Source organism: Impatiens glandulifera, chromosome 2 (assembly GCF_907164915.1).
Source record: "Impatiens glandulifera chromosome 2, dImpGla2.1, whole genome shotgun sequence".
NCBI classification, from domain to species: Eukaryota; Viridiplantae; Streptophyta; class Magnoliopsida; order Ericales; family Balsaminaceae; genus Impatiens; species Impatiens glandulifera.
Window position 1 is genome coordinate 61,030,553 of NC_061863.1, and position 17,323 is coordinate 61,047,875.

The window sequence follows — 17,323 nt, forward strand, 5'->3', positions numbered from 1 at the left end:
AAGGATACTGGAGTAATATAGTCTCGTTTGGACATCGTGGCTGTCTACTACTGGTTAGGTCGATTTTTCTTATTAAAATTATATTATCTATAAACTAAACCGGTCCAGTCCATTTGTTTGAATGTTATTTTGGATTTTTTTTATAATTATTCAAAATTCAATAAAATTGTAAAAAATATTAATTTCTATGCAACATCTAAAATTGGAATTCCTCCATAATTATATTAAACTAGCATTTAGCCCGTGCATTTGCACGATTAATAATATAAATCTAGCGTTTTTAATTTTATTTTTAACCGTTTTAAATTTAAAGGCGGGTCAACCCACAATCCGACCCAAGTATCCAAATTAACCACAGCTCTCGACCAGGCAATCCGGACACTTTAAAAATTAAGCATCATTATATATATATAGATTAGTTAGTTAAAAAGTTGAACTTATATTAATATTAAAATGTCCCGCGTTTATAAAATTTGGTATTGAATTTAAAATATAAAGTCTTTGTAGCTTAGTTGGTTAAAGAGTTGTACTTGTTTTGTTAGGTTGCAAGTTCGAAACATACCTCTAACATTTTTAATTTTATTTTTAACCGTTTTAAATTTAAAGGCGGGTCAACCCACAATCCGACCCAAGTATCCAAATTAACCACAGCTCTCGACCAGGCAATCCGGACACTTTAAAAATTAAGCATCATTATATATATAGAGATTAGTTAGTTAAAAAGTTGAACTTATATTAATATTAAAATGTCCCGCGTTTATAAAATTTGGTATTGAATTTAAAATATAAAGTCTTTGTAGCTTAGTTGGTTAAAGAGTTGTACTTGTTTTGTTAGGTTGCAAGTTCAAAACATACCTCTAACATTTTTAATTTTATTTTTAACCGTTTTAAATTTAAAGGCGGGTCAACTCACAATCCGACCCAAGTATCCAAATTAACCACAGCTCTCGACCCGGCAATCCGGACACTTTAAAAATTAAGCATCATTATATATATATAGATTAGTTAGTTAAAAAGTTGAACTTATATTAATATTAAAACGTCCCACGTTTATCAAATTTGGTGTTGAATTTAAAATATAAAGTCTTTGTAGCCTAGTTTGTTAAAGAGTTGTACTTGTTTTGTTAGGTTGCAAGTTCGAAACACACCTCTAGCATTTTTAATTTTATTTTTAACCGTTTTAAATTTAAAGGCGGGTCAACCCACAATCCGACCCAAGTATCCAAATTAACCACAGCTCTCGACCCGGCAATCCGGACACTTTAAAAATTAAGCATCATTATATATATATAGATTACAATTTCATTTTTATATTTATATTTAAAAATATTATAAAAATTTAATTTAATTATAATTTTTATATTTAAAAAAATAAATAATAAAAATTATTTAAATATATATTATTTATATTATTAAGATATTAATTTGACCCAACATATTAAAATAATTAATGTGTTCAAAACTTTGTCTAAAAGTCGATTCTTATTAATTAATTTACAAAAAAAAATATATTAATTCGGTAAGTTTAATTTTTAAAATTCAAAAAATATATATCTTAATTTTAAAAAAATTATATTAATTCAAAATATTAAATTACTAAATTTTTAAATAATGTATATATTATATTTAAATTTTATAAATTCAAAAAAATATGTTTTATAAATAATAAATAATAAAAAAATAATTATTTAGAAACACAGAAAAATAAACTCTCATATTTCAATTCCATAGTTCAAATATACCACTAAGTGAATTATGAAAATAAATTCAATAAAAAGTTCAAACGAAAAAAAATTATAATATTAAAAAAATGTTAATAAATATTAAAAATAAATTAGAGTAAAATATTATAAAAATAAATAATTATAATTTTAAAAAATAAGTATACAAATAAAATGAGTAAATAATTAACATTAAAATAAAATATAATGATTTTAAAACATTTTCACCAATTAAATATGTTTTTATATTGTATATTAATTAAAAATAAGTATACCACATGCAAATTGGTTTGTTTTGCTTATATGTTTAAATTATGCTCTTCAATATCATCATCATCATCATATTTGAGCATCTTATATGTTTCCTGTGACTAAAGATATACATATCTTTTAACATCATCCATCATATTAAAAATGCTGTAAAGAAAACTACAAAGTCCATAACTTTGCACCCAGTGACCATGTTTCAGTTAAATAGAGGTTGTATCTGTTTACACTTGAACCATATATGCCTGGTGAAACATGCTCAGCAGATTGATCGCCGCTCTCTTCATTGTGCAAATCATTCTCGAGGAAGCTTTTGCCAGCAATCACAATTTTTGACCCATCATGCTAATCCTTCCTGTGGATGAAATGGGAACTACGTCAATTATGTATATGAATCCAGATCGGGATGAGAAACCTCCAAATTTCAGTTTTCAAACGTAATCTATATCTATATACAAGAAATATGACCCAAAAACGAATGATATCATCTGGATCCATACAGAAAAAATAAAAAAAAAAGTATTTCCAAATCTAAATGGTTCACAAAAAGATGATAAAAGGGTTAGGCATGTATGTACCTACTAAAAGATGAAGACAATTCAAGTATTTGCAACATCTTCACCACTCCATAGTTTCTTTCTTGCTATTAGAACTCTCTCCTCATTAAGAGATAGGGAATCAATCCTTGGTTCAACCTCCAATGACCATCCATCCCATTTCAGGATAGGCAAGTATTTTCTTATTACACTCACAATGGAGGGCCTATCCCTTATTATGACAAACCCATTAGGCCTGAGCAAGCGGTCCATCTCAATCAACAAATCCTCCAAACTACATCCGCGTGCCTCAATTTCTGAGAAAACTGTCCATGCATGAAGAAGATCATATGTGCGTGGATATGTAGAGAACGATTCACACCTGCATGATTTCAACAACTCAATATAAAAAAAAAAAAACAATAAGTTTTTGAATCTAGGTCAGTTCAGGCATACCAGTCATGAACAGTGCCAATCAACCCACGGTCATAAACAATCTTTAATCTGGATGAAGAATTGACTGGAGCAACATTCATCACCCAAACATCTTCGTCTTTGAGGGCAGCAGCAAACCCACCTAGATTCGAATTCATATCCATAACATTTCTAAAGGAAGCATTAATCATAACAGGTCTAATCTGCTTCCAGTAGTCAGTTATTCTATAATGCCATATATTCTGCAAAAATTAAGACTGCTTCAGAAACTTGGACAATTTACCCCAAGGTTACATGAAATAAATAAGAACTTACAGTGTCCTCTTCAAATTCATTAGGACTAACATGAATCTCTTCAAGCCGTGGAGGTGGCACTGTAAGCCTCCTAGGCCATGGTGCAAGTCCACTCCCTTTTTCTCTGTGCATTTCTGGTTATTACAGAGAATGACCAGAATCAAGACATAAATAAATTAAGCCTTGTTTGATGAAGGGTCACATCAATCCCACATCATGTCATTATCAACTAAAATATTAAATAATTAAAATAATCTTACTTTATTTTTTACAATATTTTAAAATATTATATACAAAAGGATATTTTAGTCACTTAACCCTAAATAATCTACTTTTTCAACAAACAAGATTTGTTTTCTTTTATATAACCCTACATCAAACCAACTCTTAAGAGTGGTGAAATAATTAACCATTTGTTATCACATTTTATAATCCTATCATATCTAAAACAAATCTTGACAACAATCACAATAATCTAGAAAATTATATGGATAATGATACAAAAAAAATCACACTAGAATCTAACAACAAACGGAAAAAATGATATATCAGTCCCCAAATAGGTTCAATGTTTCTGAAAGAAGGCGACTTACTTGTTGAGTAGGCAGTGATACATGGCTTCATAAGCATATTCCAGCTAGCATCCGGATCATCACTAGAACTACACAATAGAGGGTGGATTCCTGAATTTCTTTTCAAGTAACAGCTATTGCTGAGTGGCTTAGCCCATATAACAGTCTGCTCTTTCCTAGAGACAACTCTCCAGCACATTCTTCTCAAAAGATCATACATAGCATTCCAAATCCTTCTGTTCTCGGGATCATGTGCATATGCTTCAGGAGAGGAGTACACGAAATATCCTCCTGGTCTCAAAAGCCTATCTAGTTCCAACAAGAGAATTCCATCCCTTTGAAGCCAGTCAATCCGACACCGAGAACAATGAGCAAGTTCAAATGATCTGCTTGGAAACGGGAGCCTTTTTGTACTCAAGACACCAAGGGTGGATGGAATCCCCCTCTCTAATGCAAACTGTATTTGGTTTTGGTGAACATCGTTAGGAGCAAGAGACATGGATATAATGTCTAGAGAAAGAAGATAAGCCCCGAAACTTGCAACTCCACAACCCACATCAAGCACATTCCGAATATTTCCTCTGTTATTGAGATTGTCAGCTGGGAACTTTAGCATCTGTTCAGGGCAGGCATAATAATAATGATGATTTAAGTGAAATGAACAAGCAAAATTGTTGATTAGAGCATCTAGGGTTTGGGAGAAATGAGAAAAGTACCCCAGCAATAGAACTTATGTACTTGTCCGCTCCGTAATGAAAATGTGTTCCTCCGCCGGGGAATTTGATTTTATCTCCGTTTACAACCATCCAATTCTGATCAGATTTCTCTTGAGCTAGATGCGTGTGTGGTATATTTGATTTCCATACCTCATCTCTGCTAGCCGGCCATCTAATAGGGATCTGGAATTCTAAAATTCATACTATTGTGACTAGGAATCAACCGAAACTCTTTACATGTGAAAATGGAAAGCAATGAACATACTCCACTGACCTTGTAACCGGTTGGAGGAGGAATAAGACAATTGTAACGCCTTTCAGATGGGGGACAATGCCTTTCGTAGTGCTCCATTAGCGTCAGATTGAGCTTCAATTTTAGCTGATATATCAGATTTCTATCCAAGCAAGGGATTAATTCTGAGTGCTTCATATCGCATATCTGTGAATGAACAAGAAGAAGAAAGAAGCACATTCTCAAACAATTGAAAATCATTAGTAAAACACAGTTCATCACATACGGGAATACTCTTGGAGATTTGGAAGTTATGAATCTTGTCTGGCAACGCTTCGTAGGCGAGGTCTTCTTGTCCCGAAGCAAATCTCCTGATAACGGGATCGGTCCCCTCGTTGGCAGCGGCGGCGTAGTCGTCCACCAGTGAGCCAGGAGTGAAAAAGGAATTGTAGTGTAGACAAATGAGTCCCAAGAACACGATCAATCCGAAAAGAGTGTATTTGAGCTTCTTGGGATTGACAATAATCTCACTAGTCTGCTTCATCTTTGTGTGGGCGCCCCCTAGTCAAAACACTAGTCTCAATATTTTCTTGCGAATGAAAGAGAGAAAGAGAGATTGAACGGGTTTCCTAACTCCAATCAATCTAGTCGTAGGATCTGGATTAGGTTCCTGTAAAAGCTCTATCTGGATTACAATTCAAAACTCAAATGTACTCTAGAGAGAGACGACGACGGCGTTGGGGCATGGTTCTTGTGCTGGAGTGTGGAGAGAGACAGAGTTCTTTCTTTCTTCTGCCATTACTGTAATCCAAAATACAGTGTTTTTCTCCTTGCGTAACGCTAGCTGTTAAGTCTCTAATTTATTTAATTAATATTTAATTAATTCATTAAATCTCGAAATCTATGTCCCTGATTATAGTAATTATTCACCGCTCAAAATTGAATTGATGTTATGTTTCTTCAACACTTCATTCTATTTATTCAGATTAAATTTGTCTTCTCGAATTTTTATAATTCGAATAATACTATCAATATTATCAATATTTGGTGGATTGTACGATACTTATATTCTCCAATCGTGTTTATGAGTTTATTGTTATTTTGACTATATTCCAAAAATAATCAATTATTATTTGGTAAAAAATTTTTTAGAGTTACTTATCCACCCTCTAACACAGACAAATTTCACTTTTCAAAATTTTATTGTAGAAATTCGTCCAACGTCAGGTTAGTGTCTTCGGAATCACCTTAAAAAAATTGTATTATTGTTGAATAATTAGAATTTTAGTTTTGAACCTCCATTATATTTTAATATTTGCAAATTAATGTTCTATTTTTTCTGCAGAAAAAAAAGCTATAATGTTGAAAATGCACGGATGCGATTCTTAATAGTTCACTATTGGCGGAAGCCAACATCCCGGGTTCCGGGGACTCATTCGGACTGAAACAAGGGACGGGTCTTTACTAACTTTTTAATATTCTATTTTTGGGAGCAAAAAAAGACAAACGCCTCTATAGATAGAGCTTTATTTCAAACTCTTTTTAAGACTATATATATATATATTTGCGCTCAAGCAAGCGAAAAAAAAAAAAAAAAAAGCAAGAAAGACCTTTTACTAATCTTATTATAATAGAAGGTAAGGCTGGCTTGAGAGTTATAGCTTTAAGACTCTCAAAACTCTCAAAGCCAACCTTTAGATAGTTCATTATTTGTATAAGTTTTTATAGGTGGGCGCATTTTCCCTTCTTATGAGTATGGTTTTCAAAAAGTGTCGATTAAGGCAAAACTAGAGTGTAATGGTGGGCAGTGACTTTACTAATAAGATATCCTTTTCTCACTTGTTAGAAAAGTTTGTTATAACTCTTATTTGATTTAATTATAATTAATTTTTATCAAAAAAAAAAAAAATCATTAAAACTGACCTTGTTTGGAATAAAAATACACATAAATACTCACTTTTAAGTTTTAACGTTTCAATCTCTACTTCTATGAATTTGATAATCTTGCAAATTTATTAACTCTTGACTCTAATGTCTCAAAGGTTCAATTTAAAGGTATCACATTTGATCAAAATCAGATGATAATTTCAACAATTAATATGTCTACTACTACTACTCTATCTTATAAAAAGTTGCATTAATTTTTCTTTCAAAACAACAAAACTCCAACAATTTATGATTTTATGTATTGTTTTATCATTCATCTATCACGATTCATTCTAAGCAAGAATCCCCCGATGGAAAAGTATTTATTGTCTTAAATCTGAAATAGAAATATAGAATGAATGATGATAATGGTCATTTCAGCAATCTGAAAGAGCAATAAGTTGATCAACCACACTAGGATCTGAAAGTGTGCTTATATCTCCCAGCTCATCCAATTCCCTTGAAGCAATTTTTCTCAAAATTCTCCTCATTATCTTTCCACTCCTTGTCTTCGGAAGACCAGGCGCCCAATGAATTTTATCAGGGGCCGCAAATGCTCCAATCTGAAGAAAAATAATAACATTTGTTTATAAAAAAAGAACACAGAGAACAAACAGGATGAAGATTATCTAAGAAAAATGCACCTGGTTTCTCACAGTAAGTATGAGGCTCTTTCGAAGTTCTTCACTAAAGGCAATCCCATCAACCAAGGTAACAAAGGCATAAATGCCCTGCCCTTTCACCTTAAGGACAAACAAAAATAGTTTAAATTGAAATGCAACTATTTTACCAAAATGAGCATTAATTATTAAGTTCTAAATCTACCTCATGCTCATAACCAACAACTGCAGCTTCAGCACACTGAGGATGCGAAACTAACGCAGATTCCACTTCAGCAGTACCAATTCTATGTCCACTTCATGTATTTGAAACAAAAACTAAACAATTGGAAAAACCCTTCAAAAACTTTGACAAAACATCTGATAGATTTGAGATTTACCTGACATTAATGACGTCGTCAACTCTTCCTGTAAGCCAGTAATACCCATCCTTGTCCCTTTGTTGAAAATTTCAAAAACCCATGTTAAAAAGAAGATGTTAACCTTTTTTGTATGAAAGAGATAAAATAAAAAATACCTGCTGCAACCATCACCGCTAAAATAATATCCAGGAAATGGCTTGAAATAAGTAGTTTCATATCTCTCATGATCACCATAAAGGGACCTGAATGCCCCAGGCCATGATCCTTTCACACACAAGTACCCGTTGCATTCACCTTTAATCTCAACACCTTTATCGTCTACTATAACAGTCTGAATCCATATAACAAAGAAGTTCTTAACCAGAAAAAGAGTAAAGGAAAAACAAATTTATACTGCATAAGTTTGCAACAAATATGACCTGAACTCCAAAGAAAGGGAAAGTAGCAGAACCAGGCTTCAATGGCCATGCACCTGGTAAAGGAGTAATCTGTTTGCAACAAAAATCATTATATATCATTCATACCGAACATAACGGAATGAAGTCATATTTACCAAAAAGCCACCAGTCTCTGTTTGCCACCAAGTGTCAGATATAGGACATCTCGTATCTCCTACTACATTGTAAAACCACCTAATGACACAATTAGCAATAAATTTAAGAAATCAACGTCTGAAATTTCTAGTAAAAGTAATCTGTACTAGAGATAAACCTCCATGATTTTGGATTTATAGGCTCGCCAACACTTCCAAGTACTCTCAACGATTTCCTTGAATATCGTCTAACATACTGCACAATTAACAAAATTAAATGGAAAACTAAATTCTACAAATCTAAGGAATGACTGAAATTCTTACCTCATCTCCAGCACGCATGAGAGACCGCACCAGAGTGGGAGCAGTGTAGAATATTGTTACCTTGTACTTATCAACAATGTCCCAACATCTTCCAGAATCTGGATAATTTGGAGCCTGTCATGAAAACAAAATTAGACATGTCATCAAGTTGCCTGGTTATAATGTTAGTTATAAGTGGTTAAAAATAGTTATGTTAGCAGTTACTAGTTAACTAGGTAGTTATTTTCAGTTACAATTAAGTAGTATAAATAAGTAATTGTAATGTGTAATGGTAATATCAAATTGTTATTCAATGAACTTAAAATAGTTCGGTTTCTCTACCCCTTCATATATAACAACTGTTGCTCCATTAAGAAGAGGACCATAAGTAACATAACTGTGACCAGTAATCCACCCACAATCTGCTGTACACCTAAAATAACAGAAAAAATAAGTTAATAAATAATCCTAGATGATCCAAAATATGCATTCGATAATTAATCAGATGTTTTCTTTACCAGTATATATCCGATTCCCTATAGTCAAACGCATATTTGAAGGTTGTCGCAGTATAGACCATATAGCCCCCGGTTGTATGAAGAACACCTTTAGGATTCCCAGTGCTTCCACTAGTATAAAGCAAAAACAATGGATCCTCGGCTTCCACCCATTCAACATTACACGATGTAGGGAACGTGTCTACGACATCCTGTAAGGAAAAAAGAACATCCATCAAGAAAATAGCAACCTTATTAGTTCGCTTATTATAGTAATAGAGAACCTGCCACCAGATATCTTTTCCCATATTCCACTTTGTATCTTCCCTTTTCATAGCTGATTGATTTTCAAATACCAAACAAGTATCAACTGTAATTCCATTTTGAGCCAATTCAATAACCGCAGTATCAACTATGTCTTTTAAATGGATAACTTTGGATCCTCTCATAACAGCATTGCAGGTTATTAAAACTCGAGGTTTGCAATCCATTATTCTTTGGGAGAGAGATTCCGAAGAAAATCCAGCAAACACGACCTTTAAGTGACAGAAATATGATTTTACAAACAGAAACAAGAAGACTGGTCGATAAATCAATAATGGGGTTTTATAGTACCGAGTGGACAGCGCCAATTCGAGAGCAAGCAAGCATTGCAATTGGAAGTTCCATGAGCATCGGTAAATAGATGACAACAGCATCTCCTTTTTTAACACCAATATGTTTTAAGTAATTTGCAAGCTGAACAAAAGACGAGACAATAAAAAATAATCAAACCTAACAAAGTCTTCCATCCTGACAATCTTTAAGAAAGAATCAAACCTGACAAACTCTCTCAAGGAGCTGTTTATATGTTAAGTTGCTATCTTTCCCAATCTCATTTCCTTCCCAATAAAGAGCGATTTTGTCGCCATTGCCTGATTCGATGTTTCTGTCCAAACAGTTGAAGCAAATATTGGTCACCCCACCCTTAAACCACTGATCAAATAAGACAAAAAGGACAATGATAATGTTATATGATCATATACAGATTCAAAAACATTGGAGAAAACAAGGTTTAGGTAATGACCTCAATCTTAACATCCCCTTTTCTGATATCCAGATTCTCGGAGTATACGTCTTGCCCCCATTTCCTTTTCCAAAAGAACTCCGACGCAATATCAGACCAGAATCCGGCAGGATCCTCTATTGATCTTCTGTACATCTCTAGATACTGATAGTGTAACTAACTCTCAGTGATAAAACGATACTCAAAATCTAAAGAAGGAAGTGTTACTTAATAAAACAGACCTTCTGGATAGAAGAAACAGTCGCCTGTTGAGAAAATCCATTGCTTGGCAAGATGAGATCATCTTCCTCAGAAGCAAGCGACTCTCCTAGAACAATGGCATTGTTCAACAAGTGATTCGTTGTTGCCTGAGTACCCTCCATTTCCAACACCAGCTCATTTCGGCCAGCACCGGCACCAATCCGTGATGATGGAGACTTTACCTTTCCGGTGACATGAATAGAAGAAGAAAATGGACGGGAATTTCTATGATCCAATGTGGTGGATAGCCTATTGTTTGAAACAGGGGATGATGATGTAGGGGATGAAGGGTGATCAGATCTTACAAGCAATGAAGAAGAAGGAGCAATAGCAGTTCCATGAAGAAGAAGACAATCCTTCTTCGTAGTAGTAAACCAGAAGGAAGGAAGGGCCACCATCTTCATCCAGTTTGACCATTTCTTAATCATTATTACTCACTCCATATATAATAATAATAATAATGGGATCATGATTACATGATTGAGAAGCATTCGCATTCCATAGTCAACACACCTATGCATGAGACCAGATATATATATCCATTGGGAACCGGAAGAATACAATATTTTTTTTAAGGCTTTATTTATTTTTTTATTTATTGCACGTGCTAATATATAATTCTTTTAATCCTAAAAATTATTTTTTAATAAACTTACTTCATTTTTAAATAGATTAATTAATAAAAAAAAATTAATAAAGACATCTTGAATCTCTTGCTACATTGTAAAACCAACTAGAGCTGTACTAGTTTTTTTTTTTTTTTTTTACAAAAATCCACTTTATCACATATTATTTCCTTTTCATTTAATCACTTAATATCAACCAAAATACTAAATACCCCTATATTATCCTTCAATATTAAATACAAAATGACATTATAGTAACTCAATTCATTAATAACCCAAATAACCTACTTTTTCATCAAAACAATATTTTTCTAAAAAAACCCAATTAAAACCCCCAATAACCCAACAACAAACAAGCTCTTATTGACACAATAAGCACAAAATTTAAGAAATCAATGTCTGAAATTTCTAGTAAATGTAATCTGTACAGAACCTCCAAGATTTTAGATTTATAAGCTCGCCAACACTTCCAAGTACTTTGACTAACATACTGCACAATTAACAGATTTAAACGAAAAGTAAATTCTACGAATCTAAAGGTAAACAGGAAGACTGAAACTCTGCCCATGAAAACAAGATTAGATCTGTCATCAAGTTGTCTGGGATAATAAGCTGTTTAAAGTAATTAGAGGTAGTTATGTTAATAATTACTTGTTAATTAGTTAGTTATTTTCAGTTATTATTAGCACGCTAGTAGTATAAATAAGTAACTGTACTATGTGTAATGTAAATGTTGAATTATTATTGAATGAACTATTTACCCCTTCATATATAACAACTGTTGCTCCATTAAGCAGAGCCTGTAAGTCGCATAACTGTGACCAGTAATCCACCCACAATCTGCAGTACACCTAAAATAACAGAAAAAAAAAGTTAATAATCCTAGACGGTCCAAATATGCATTCGAGAAACAATCAGATGTTTTCTTTACCACTATATATTATTCAAGCGCATATTTGAAAGTTGTCACAAACTATAGACCATAAAGCCCTCAGTTGTATGAAGAACACACTTAGGCTTACCAGTGCTTCCACTAGTATAAAGCAAGAATAGTGAATCCTCGTAATCAACCCATTCGACATTACACAATGTAGGGAAAGAACATATATCAAGCAAATAACCAAACACAACCTTAATAGTTCGCTATTATTGTAATGGAGAACCTGCCACCAAATACCTTTTCATAGCTGAATGGTTTTTCAAGTGCCAAACAAGTATCAACTGTAATTCCATTTTGAGTCGATTCATTAATCGCAGTATCAACTATGTCTTTGAGATTAATAACTTTGGATTCATTCTTCATAACAGCATTGCACCTGACCAGAACTTGAGGTTTGCAGTCCATTATTCTTTGAGAAATCCAGCAAACACAACCTGAAGTAACAGAAAAGAAAAACCAGAATCATATTATATGATATACAAACAGAAACAAGAAGATTGATCGCACCAATTCGAGCACAAGCAAGCATTGCAATTGGAAGTTCCATCAACAATGGTATTGAATTATTATTTATTTTTCTCTTTGGTTGAGATTTAAACTTCTAATAACACAGTCCTGAAATTGAATGAATTAAGCACTTCTGTTATAGCAAAACTTACAAAAGTAGGTGTGAATGTATTATCTTATAATTATTCTTATAACAATCAATAGCACTGGTTATTTGGTTTGTGTACAAAACGCAATAAACAAGCCCTATTTCCTGAATTGATCATAAAATAATAATCTAATGGGAAGATTTAGCGAGCCAAAATTGCACCCAACCACCATTAACTCAAACCCGGTTAACTCATCAGAAGAAGAATAGACCGCTAACAAATATGACTTTCAATGCATTTCCATCATTATGTGCCGTCGCAGGAGCAGGACCAAACGTGTATTTTGGGTCCCTCTAAGGCTTTCAATGTCAGTCAATTCCTTGTGAAAGAATCAAATTACAACTTGGTTAACCTATCTATCTCTCCAAGCAGGGGCGGTTTCAGTAGTAGCATTAGGAAGAAGCCCATCTCTTGCCATTTGAGTTAGAGTATCCAACACAGCAGACATGTTCCCTTCTTTATGATTTACTCTAACCAACTCTTTCGCCACCTCAGCATCATGAACCTTACAGTTACACAGTGTATTCTCTACAACCCGACTCGTCTCCTCCGCTCTCCCCTGTTTGTACAGTTCTTTAATCAAAGCAATGACAGTAACCGCATGTGGCATGAATCCTAAACCAATCATTTCATAGTATAAACCACAAGCCCTGTCTAAATTGCCCTTCACTGAATGCCCGTGTATCATAATATTGTAAACCGCTTCGCTTGGTTTGCAGCTTCTTTCGATCATGGCTTCCAACACCTTGTCCGCTTCATTCATCAATCCTTTCATACAAAATCCTTTTATTAGAGCTGCAGCGTTCTTAAAGTCCGAGCTGCTGCAACCATCCATCAGCCTCTTGTAAGACATCAAATCTTCAAATGGAATAGATAACTTGAAAAGGGCTTGTTTGGCCTCCTTTTCTCGTGCTTCCTTGTTTAGACCGTTTATTAGCACGCTGTAGGTCACGACATCTGGAAGCAAGCCTTCCCGGATCATCTGATCATGCAAATGAAGGGCGCCCTCGATTTCACCTTCTGTACAGTAACCATTTATGAGCGTTGTGTATGTACATTCATCGGGTTGCAATCCCATTCTCCACATCTCCTGCAGAAAGTGGAAAGCGTCTGGCAATCTTCCCTCCAGACATAAGCCACGAATCAGTGTTGAATATGTAACAGCATCGGGTATGATTCCTCGGTTCATCATCTCTTGTTTCATCTGAAAAGCTAAGCCTATCTCCATTTTCCTACAATACCCGGATATAATCGTGCTGTAACTTACCACATCTGGAGATAATCCCTTTCCCATCATGTCCTTCATGATACCCAAAGCGTCTTCCATCTTTCCCACAAGGCAATATCCATTTATTAGAGTATTGTGCGTTATAATTGAAGGGTGGAATCCAGATTCAACCATTTTGCTCAGGATTTCTTGAGCTTTATCCAACAATCCCCGTTGTGAGAAGCCGTCGATCAGTGTTGTGTATGTTCTCTCATTTGGAAAGAGACCTCTAACATGCATTTCATCAAACAGCTGGAGTGCGCGATTCAAGTTGCCTGCTTTACACATGCTATTGATCAGAGATGTGTATGTGACAACATTGGGAGAGAGACCATTACCAACCATTTCCTTGTGCAAGACAAGTGCTTGGTGGAAATCACCGGTTTTGCAGTACCCATTGACGAGGGTATTGTATGTCACCTCATCTGGGAGGTAACTCATCCATTTCATCTTCTCAAGAACTTCACATGTTTCCTTCATCCTACCCTCCCTACACAAACCATTGATTATCACATTAAACGTGATCAAGTTCGGGTCCAAGCCTTTCTCTTGCATTGAATTCATTAAACCAAAGGCATCGTCAATCCTCCTTAACTTACAGTAACCATCTATTAAGGTGTTACAGGTGACAACATTGGGCAAACACCCATTCTTTTGCATCTCATTGAAAAGCCATAAGCCCCTATCCAATTCCTTAATACGACAGAGACCCCAAATCAGTATATTATAAGTGAAAACATTTGGGGAAACGCGATTTCGTAGCATATTATCGTACATTTCTTCAGCCAATTCAACAGACCCGTGAGTTCTGACAATCGCATCGATGACTGCATTGTAAGACAGAACAGTGGGCATGAGACCACTTTTTTTAGCCAAACTAATGATGTTAATAGCTTTTTGAATCATTCTAACGCGAGAGAAACCCTTTACCACAAGATCAACAACTGCTGAACTCGAATTGCAAAGATGGTAAGACTCCTCGAGGCAACGGAATACCATCTCCCCGGACTCATCCTCCGCGGCAGCAGCGTCATTGACTGCAAAATCCTCCACGAGGGATTGTGCGACCTTGTACTGCCTAAACCTGGTTAGAATGTGAACGGCCTGACATTTACATTGGAGGTCCAAGAAAGGGCGATTCTTGGCCCAGTTGACAAAATGAAGGATGAGATTCTGGTTGTTCTGGGAATGGAGGAGTAAATAGGAAGCGGACAAGGGAGTGAACTGGGAAGAAAGAGAATCGAGAAGGGATATAGAATTGCTCTTGAGGAAGGAGATAGCCCTATCGACGAGAATAGTATCGGGGACGGAAGAGGAGGAGAGTGTCCGAAGAGTGAGGTTGTGGAGAGCGGCGGTCGGTCGTCGGGGTTTAACGATGAACATATCGTCGAGATTGATAATTGGTGGGTACTAACTATCGAACGACGCAGAGAATTGGTGGGATATTGCAGACTCCGGCGCCGGCAACATTGAACTGAACTGAGACCGCTCTTGCATACTACTGATGGATGGCGGCGTCATTTCAAATTCTTCTCTAAATATATTATAAAATAAGTTAAACCTGTTTGTTTAAATACGCGTTTTATTTATATAATAACTATTTTAATTTTTTATTGGTATAATAAACTAATTAAAATTTAAATAAATAAATAAGGGGATGAATATATAGGTTTAAATACAATTATATTAAAAAAAATAGAAAGGAATGAAAAAAAAAAGTAAAAAAAATTATAAAGAGTAAAAAAATGAATAAAGAAAAAAAAAATAAAAATGATAAGAGATAAGCAAATGTTAGGACTCACGCATAATTTTGTCACCACAATATCTGGAAGATTAGAAAGAAAGTTTTAAATGATTTATGACAAATAAACTTTAATATTCACGCATAATTAAGTGAAAATTTGAAATTCCTTGGATTCAACTTTTCAGCCTTTCTTACAAGTCCTAAGAAAGTCCAAAGATATGTGACCGTTAGCTGCATTGTGGACATTTAAAGGAATTCATGTTTTCTATGATAATGAACAGCAGTAAAAGCAAGTTTTCAGAAAAACTCTCAAATTGCTTCTACCTTCCAGGCAAAGACTTGGTTCCTTTTGGGATGAAAGTATGCACAAAAGGCAGGAATACTTGGTCAAATAGTTTCAAACTTTCTCAACCAAAGTTAGGTTTAGTTCATTACAATTGCAGTCTCTGTCAAATAGAGATATCACCAGTTTCAGGGTGCATATCTACTACATTAGGCTTTCATCTCCCTTTCCTTCTCCATTCCATGTATGATTTGAGAGTAAGAAAAGTCATTTAAAGAGTTGAGATACTGCAAACACAAATTTACAAGTCAAACAAATTCATAAACCATACAATTGCATCATATTTTCACTCATTCAGAAATCCCATGAACATTGTAAGGTAGAGTTATTTGAACTATTGGATTCTATAGAATGAACTACCCTAGTGGACATATGCATTGTTATCATGGGTTGAACCTCCTAAAATCTGATATTCATTGTTTTATTGTATTCTCAATTGTTTCATGGAAATGATGCACAAAACATTAAGCCTCACTTTGAATCACTTCAGATTTTCCTCAAAGTTTCATCATTGTGGGGGAGGGGAATCAATTGTCCATAAGATTTGGCATCAAACAATCCTACAATCAGTTTATTATCCAACAGCAGTATAAAATCTGCAAATTCAAAGATCTTTTACAATAGAACTACTCTGAATTTCATTCCAGGTGAAAACGAAAAAACTGAACTCAAAATCAGTATCACTGAAGTTCCTTTGTAACACAAACACCGATTACTTCTTAAGAGGAGACAAATGAAAGAACCCTTTACCTTGTTATCTTCTCAAAGAAAAAGAAAACTTTTTCCGGAAGTGATGACAATAATCTCTGTCTACATTACTCCCTCCTCGAAAGCTTTTCACCTTGAACCACCCAAATGAAGAACCCGCAGCAATGACATACTTAATATTATTACAATTACTTATTCCCACATCGGAAGATACAAGAATTGGTTTGTAATGCACCACAATATAAAATGATGGGCCTGGGTACTGAATAACATACTTACCTGGACGGGGTCTTTGGGCGATCAAGAAGGCCCATGGCCTAGGTCAGTGACTTTCATTGCACATAGAAAGGGTGCTTACTTAAGATCAGCCCATTGTGGTTGAATCTACGTCATAATTTGTTGCTGAGGGGGCCTGCGTTCGCGCGGCCCCTACCTATTCTTTAAGTCAAAAGATTACTTTATTTTGTTTGTGTTAATCTTATGTTTATTACTATAAATTTATATATTTTATGAATCAAAAATAATTTTAATATTTTAAATTTGTCCCTTCTAATAAGACCTATTAATATGTAGGATTTTCTTTTTAAAATAATTAATAAGTAGGATTTAGAACTATGGTCTATAATTTGGTAAAAAAAACATTTCAATTACACCAATTGGCTCTTCATTTTTTTTATATAAGAAACAAATGATATTTACAATGTGATCAATTGAATTGTT

General features: G+C 34.4%; 4 protein-coding genes and 1 non-coding gene across 5 annotated transcripts; 1 reads left to right on the plus strand and 4 right to left on the minus strand.

Moving 5' to 3' along the window:
- Window positions 1-2,064: 2,064 nt before the first annotated feature.
- Window positions 2,065-5,583, minus strand: LOC124925915 (probable methyltransferase PMT9). The gene is made up of 8 exons (XM_047466050.1): window positions 5,060-5,583; window positions 4,816-4,980; window positions 4,542-4,724; window positions 3,847-4,441; window positions 3,275-3,387; window positions 2,981-3,201; window positions 2,567-2,906; window positions 2,065-2,343 (listed from the first exon to the last, which is right to left on the minus strand). The coding sequence occupies exons 1-7, from the start codon at window positions 5,315-5,317 to the stop codon at window positions 2,588-2,590; spliced, it is 1,854 nt and encodes a 617-aa protein (XP_047322006.1). The 5' UTR covers window positions 5,318-5,583; the 3' UTR covers window positions 2,065-2,343; window positions 2,567-2,587.
- A 1,316-nt stretch (window positions 5,584-6,899) lies between these two features.
- Window positions 6,900-10,977, minus strand: LOC124925358 (acetyl-coenzyme A synthetase, chloroplastic/glyoxysomal-like). The gene is made up of 16 exons (XM_047465340.1): window positions 10,301-10,977; window positions 10,080-10,223; window positions 9,833-9,988; window positions 9,629-9,751; window positions 9,298-9,549; window positions 9,035-9,225; window positions 8,859-8,949; window positions 8,538-8,651; window positions 8,393-8,469; window positions 8,235-8,313; window positions 8,101-8,169; window positions 7,837-8,012; window positions 7,700-7,756; window positions 7,525-7,615; window positions 7,344-7,442; window positions 6,900-7,262 (listed from the first exon to the last, which is right to left on the minus strand). Exons 1-16 carry the CDS (start codon window positions 10,745-10,747, stop codon window positions 7,077-7,079), a joined length of 2,352 nt encoding a protein of 783 aa, XP_047321296.1. The 5' UTR covers window positions 10,748-10,977; the 3' UTR covers window positions 6,900-7,076.
- A 493-nt stretch (window positions 10,978-11,470) lies between these two features.
- On the minus strand, window positions 11,471-12,428 carry LOC124925134. The gene is made up of 3 exons (XM_047465103.1): window positions 12,123-12,428; window positions 11,707-11,796; window positions 11,471-11,557 (listed from the first exon to the last, which is right to left on the minus strand). The coding sequence occupies exons 1-3, from the start codon at window positions 12,288-12,290 to the stop codon at window positions 11,471-11,473; spliced, it is 345 nt and encodes a 114-aa protein (XP_047321059.1). The 5' UTR covers window positions 12,291-12,428.
- A 114-nt stretch (window positions 12,429-12,542) lies between these two features.
- On the minus strand, window positions 12,543-15,309 carry LOC124925359 (pentatricopeptide repeat-containing protein At5g39710). Its single transcript, XM_047465341.1, has one exon. It carries the CDS (start codon window positions 15,189-15,191, stop codon window positions 12,894-12,896), a length of 2,298 nt encoding a protein of 765 aa, XP_047321297.1. The 5' UTR covers window positions 15,192-15,309; the 3' UTR covers window positions 12,543-12,893.
- A 1,565-nt stretch (window positions 15,310-16,874) lies between these two features.
- LOC124928344 lies at window positions 16,875-17,036 on the plus strand. Its single transcript, XR_007098544.1, has one exon. It is a non-coding gene; the product is annotated as a U1 spliceosomal RNA (small nuclear RNA).
- The last annotated feature ends 287 nt before the right edge of the window (window positions 17,037-17,323 follow it).

Excerpts from the sequence above, each read along its gene's own strand:
- LOC124925915 (XM_047466050.1), bottom strand. The coding sequence starts at position 5,317 with ATGAAGCAGACTAGTGAGATTATTGTCAATCCCAAGAAGCTCAAATAC. Across the intron at positions 4,725-4,815 it reads CTCCTCCAACCGGTTACAAG|ATCCCTATTAGATGGCCGGC; the intron begins GTCAGTGGAGTA and ends TTAGAATTCCAG. Across the intron at positions 3,202-3,274 it reads ATGAATTTGAAGAGGACACT|AATATATGGCATTATAGAAT; the intron begins GTAAGTTCTTAT and ends TAATTTTTGCAG.
- LOC124925358 (XM_047465340.1), bottom strand. The coding sequence starts at position 10,747 with ATGATTAAGAAATGGTCAAACTGGATGAAGATGGTGGCCCTTCCTTCC. Across the intron at positions 8,950-9,034 it reads AGGGAATCGGATATATACTG|GTGTACAGCAGATTGTGGGT; the intron begins GTAAAGAAAACA and ends CTGTTATTTTAG. Across the intron at positions 8,652-8,858 it reads CAGTTGTTATATATGAAGGG|GCTCCAAATTATCCAGATTC; the intron begins GTAGAGAAACCG and ends TTTTCATGACAG.
- LOC124925134 (XM_047465103.1), bottom strand. The coding sequence starts at position 12,290 with ATGGACTGCAAACCTCAAGTTCTGGTCAGGTGCAATGCTGTTATGAAG. Across the intron at positions 11,797-12,122 it reads AACCATTCAGCTATGAAAAG|GTGTACTGCAGATTGTGGGT; the intron begins GTATTTGGTGGC and ends CTGTTATTTTAG. Across the intron at positions 11,558-11,706 it reads CAGTTGTTATATATGAAGGG|CTTATTATCCCAGACAACTT; the intron begins GTAAATAGTTCA and ends TACTTTAAACAG.
- LOC124925359 (XM_047465341.1), bottom strand. The coding sequence starts at position 15,191 with ATGTTCATCGTTAAACCCCGACGACCGACCGCCGCTCTCCACAACCTC.